We start from the raw sequence: 5,000 nt of genomic DNA, 5'->3' as shown, positions 1-5,000 counted from the left end.
TCTCCCTCCACTTCCTCTCCTTCTATCTTTCTCTCTCCTCTTCCTCTCTTTCTCCCCCCACACTTCCTCTCCTTCTATCTTTCTCTCTCCTCTTCCTTTCCATATCCTTTTCTCCCCCCACTTCCTCTCCTATCTTTCTCTCTCCTCTTCCTCTCCTTCTCCCTTTCTCCCTCCACTACCTCTCCTTCTCCCTATCTCCTCTCTTTCCCTCTCCTCTTCCTTTCCATATCCTTTTCTCCCCCCACATTCTCTCCTTCTCCCTTTCTCCCTCCACTATCTCTCCTCTTCCTCTCCCTTTCTATCTTCCTCTCCTTCTCCCTTTCTCTCTCCTCTCTTCCTCCTCTCCATACGTACATCCAGTCATCATTAGGACGCTACTCATGCCGGAGGACCCGCTGGTGAGGACGAAGATCCCGATGAAGACCAAGGCAGAACCCAGAAAAAACAGCGGCAGGATGCTCACGCCCGACATCCTGCAGCCGCAACACACCTGAAGGAGTGGTAGAAGGATTGGGGTTAGCCTTGGGATAAAAATACCAGAGATAGGGATTTATGGATATCTATGTCTGTCGACCTGTTTGTTTATATGTTTATACATCTGAGATATGGATTTATGGATATCTATATCTGTCGACTTGTTTGTTTATATGATTATACGTCTGTTTGGATATGTGTAAATCTTGTACCGATTCATTTATTAAAAAAAAAACAACAACATACATCTACTTACGTATCTAGCAATTTATATCTATACCTATATATCTGTATCCACATCTATATCTATAGCTATATATCTGTATCTACATCTATAGCTATACCTATATATCTGTATCTACATCTATAGCTATACCTGTATATCTGTATCTACATCTATATCTATACCTATATATCTGTATCTACATCTATATGTATACCTATATATCTGTATCTACATCTATATATGTACTTGTGTATCTGTCTTCATCTATTCCTGTGTATCTATATCTATATCAACATATCTTATCATTCAGTATGATAATGTTTAATAATGGTATATCAAGAGGGGGTTAACAGGTAATAGGTAATGGAGAGAGATGGGAAAAGAATGTAAAATGAGAGAGTGAAATGTAAAATGAGTGAGAGAAGATTGGGAAAGAGAGTGGATGAGAAAGAGAAGAGGAGAGGAAGATAAGATGAAGGAGGGAGGAAGAGTAGGAAGCAAAGAGAACGAGAAGAGACGAGAAAGGGAATGGCAGATAAGGAAGAGAGAAAAAGAAGGAAAAAGAGAGAAAAAAAGGGGGAAAGGAGGAAGAAAAGAAGGATGGAGGAAGAGAAGTGGATTAATGGGAGCAAAGGGAGATGAAGAAGAGAGGAAAAGGAAAGGGGGAAAGAGAGAGGAAGGGGAAGACAAGAGAAGAGAAGTCCTCACCGTGGTCCCTCTCTGCAGGTAGGGCGGCAGCTTGGCCAAGATACCCCTTCGGAGGCTGTTTCGGGGTCTCCGCACCACATGGTAGGTAAGGAAGGGTTGCTGCACCGGCCGGAACTGGTTCGCTGCTTGAGGTCGCCCCGGCAGGACATTCTGATGCTGCTGCGGGAAAACCTGGAGGTACTGCTGCGACTGCTGCGGTGTGGCCTGCTGTTGCTGTGCCTGCTGCTGCTCGTCGTGCCTCGTCATGAGCCGGTGGTACCACTGCATGAGACTCTGGGGAATGTTTTGCGAGAGGCGGTGCTGCTCCCTCTGGTGTGAGGGGGCGTGGCCGTTCTGCAGCGTGTGCGGAGACTCTGAGAAAGAGGTAAGGGATAAGGAGATAACAAAGGGGGCGAAGTGGAATATGAGGAGAAGGCGCAACAACACACAATGCTCATGGTGATAGTCATGACAGAAAAGGTGGTAATGTCATCAATGATGATGATAACGACAATAATGATGAAAATAGAAGAGTAACAAGAATAGCAATAATAATAATAGTAAAAACAATAACCAAAAATAACAGATAATTTCAACATCAAACATAATGATTACAAAAATAACATTAACGATGATGAAACAATATTGATGATATCAAATAACAAGTATAGCAATTACAACAACAACAACAATAACAGCTACAATGATAATGAAGATAATATTAATAATAATAACAACAATAATATTAATATTAGTGATGGTGATAACAATAATAATAATAAAAACAATAATAACATTAACAACAATAACATAATAAAGCGATATAAGAATATTAAGAATAATATCAATATACCTCAAAATGTTATCGATATTTTTTTCTCTTAAATTAAATCTAAATCGACATGCCCATCAACTTGGAAGATCATAAATTCAAGAGTTGCACTTGAGGGAAGGAAAATGGTAGTAATAATAGTAGTAACAGCGGTGGTAATAGTAATAATAGTAGTAGCGGTAACAACATAGGCAATAGTAAAAGGATACAAAAATATCAGCAACATTATGAAAATAAAATGATATACGACCTTCAAAAAGTTTTCTTATCTCTCTCTATCCCTTCCATCCTCCCTCCCTTCCTCACTCACTCTCACTCCCTCTCTCACTCTTTCTTACTCCCTTCCTACGTCCCTCTTGTCCTTTCATCTTTTCTTCTACCCTCCCTCCCTCTCTCTCACCTTCCTCCACTGTCTCCCTCTCCCTACCTCCCTCTTGCCCCCTCCTCTTTTCTTCTACCATCCCTCCCTCTCTCTCACCTTCCTCCACTCTCTCCCTCTCCCTACCTCCCTATTTTCTTCTACCCTCCCTCTCTCTCTCTCTCACCTTCCTCCACTCTCTCCCTCTCCCTATCTCCCTCTTGCCCCCTCCTCTTTTCTTCTACCATCCCTCCCTCTCTCTCATCTTCCTCCACTCTCTCCCTCTCCCTACCTCCCTCTTTTCTTCTACCCTCCCTCTCTCTCTCACCTTCCTCCACTCACTCCCTCTTGCCCCCTCCTCTTTTCTTCCACCCTCTCTCCCTCTCTCTCTCACCTTCCTCCATTCTCTCCCTCTCCCTACCTCCCTCTTTTCTTCTACCATCCCTCCCTCTCTCTCACCTTCCTCCACTCTCTCCCTCTCCCTACCTCCCTCTTTTCTTCTACCCTCCCTCTCTCTCTCTCGCCTTCCTCCACTCTCTCCCTCTCCCTACCTCCCTCTTGCCCCCTCCTCTTTTCTTCCACCCTCTCTCCCTCTCTCTCTCATCTTCCTCCACTCTCTCCCTCTCCCTACCTCCCTCTTTTCTTCTACCCTCCCTCTCTCTCTGTCACATTCCTCCACTCACTCCCTCTTGCTCCCTCCTCTTTTCTCCCACCCTCTCTCTCTCATCTTCCTCCATTCTCTCCCTCTATCAATCTTTTTTTCTTTTTTTTCTAAAGAGATGCGCCCATCAGGTTGAACAGCATTCCATAACTATGTCGAAAGCTCATGCATTTATTGATAGCCTTTGAGGGAAGGAAAGGTTCTGTCTAGACACTGTGTTGATGTGTATTGCAAATGGCATCAATCATCGAGTTGGGAATTTGCAATAATCCATGTTGCAAATGGGATGAGTTCGATGTTATTCGTCTCTTGAAATTAGTGTCCTCGGTATTAATGCCATGGATTATGAATTAAATTAGGGGGGGAATGGCGGCGTTGCTGGTGATGGTGGTGGTGGTAAGTGGCGGTGGTAGGTGTTGAGGTGTTGGTTGAGGTGGTGAAGAAAGGGGTGGTGATTGGTGGTGGTGGTTGCAAGTGGCGGTGGAAGGTGGTGTTACGTGATGGTGGTGGTAAGTGATAGTAGTAGGTCCTGGTGGTGATATGTGGTGGTGGTAGGAGCTGGTGGTGGTAGTGGACGTGAAGACAGTGGTGGTTATTAGTGACGTTGGTGGAAGCTGGTAGTGGCGGTGGTGGTGGTAGCAGTGGTAAATGGCGGTGGTAAGTGGTGATGGCAGAGGAGGTGAAGGCAGTGGTGGTGATTAGTAGCGGTGGTGAAAGCTGGTGGTGGTTGATTGACTGATTGATTGATAACGTTTATTTAGTCAATATACATATAAACAGTTTGACATTCACAAATAAAGACTGAATGGCTGAGCCTCTTTGAAAATAAAACCTCCACCTTTTTATATGGGAAATGAATCTGTATTTACAGTCGTTATTATTGGACACATAACGAGGAACGAACTAGTTCATTTATATCGTAATAAATGATAATATCCACAAAAATACTCAGTAATAAAATCATATTGGACAATAGGGAGGCAGTGGCACTGGTGGTGGTAGGTCATGATGGTGGCAGCGGTGAGGACGGTGGTAAGGTGGTGGAGCTTGTAGTGATGGTGTTAATAATGCTTGTACTTGTAATGTTGGTGGATTTGGTGGTAGTGATGGTGGTAGAGGCGGCGGTGGTGGTTGCAGTGTTGACGAAGGATTTAGCGGTGGTAGGTAGTGGTGCTTAATGAAGCCCAGCACCCACTCATTTGCCCCCAGACCGCCGCCTAAAACAATCCCTTTGGCAACCAACTACATTTATCATGATCCATCTGTAACTTCTCGGATAGGAAAACTGAATAATTAATCAATTAACAAAGGGCGTCTATCGCATAAACATTTTACCTTTAGCTTAGATATTTATAGCAACAATGATTAAAATACATCAGTTGGGCAATGTAAACAAGTGCTACACCAGTACTGAAACTACTATTGCTACTACTGAGACTCCTATTATTATTAGGCCTACTACTATAGTGAGAAGAAAGATGAAGGAAAAGAGTATATTGCACATTTCTAAAGATTGGAGTATAGTTTAAAACTCACAACATCATATGATAATCTTAACAAAAAACTATATCGCTCACAGTTCTACTTTTACCCCCACTGCCCTTCGTGTGTCAATGTCGTCTGTGTTCAAACTTGTTAATGGCAGTTTATATTAAATATGTATCTGTTGCAGCTTCTGTTTAGAGCGCCCTTTGTCATACTGATATCCTGATATAAATGATTTTCAACAGATCTCCCTAGATATTATTGAGTAATCAGTACT

The 5,000-nt window shown here is 43.0% G+C and overlaps 1 protein-coding gene across 1 annotated transcript in view; it reads right to left on the bottom strand.

The window, feature by feature from the left end:
- LOC138864568 (uncharacterized) overlaps positions 1-5,000 on the bottom strand; it is a 14,018-nt gene that overhangs the window by 2,083 nt on the left and 6,935 nt on the right. The window contains exons 2-3 of the mRNA XM_070132309.1: positions 1,409-1,761; positions 355-490 (exon numbers count right to left, since the gene is read on the bottom strand). Coding sequence (XP_069988410.1) covers positions 355-490; positions 1,409-1,761 — 489 coding nt within the window. The remainder of the gene's footprint in view (positions 1-354; positions 491-1,408; positions 1,762-5,000) is intronic.

Source organism: Penaeus vannamei, chromosome 17 (assembly GCF_042767895.1).
Source record: "Penaeus vannamei isolate JL-2024 chromosome 17, ASM4276789v1, whole genome shotgun sequence".
NCBI classification, from domain to species: Eukaryota; Metazoa; Arthropoda; class Malacostraca; order Decapoda; family Penaeidae; genus Penaeus; species Penaeus vannamei.
This window is presented reverse-complemented; position numbering and strand designations above follow the sequence as displayed.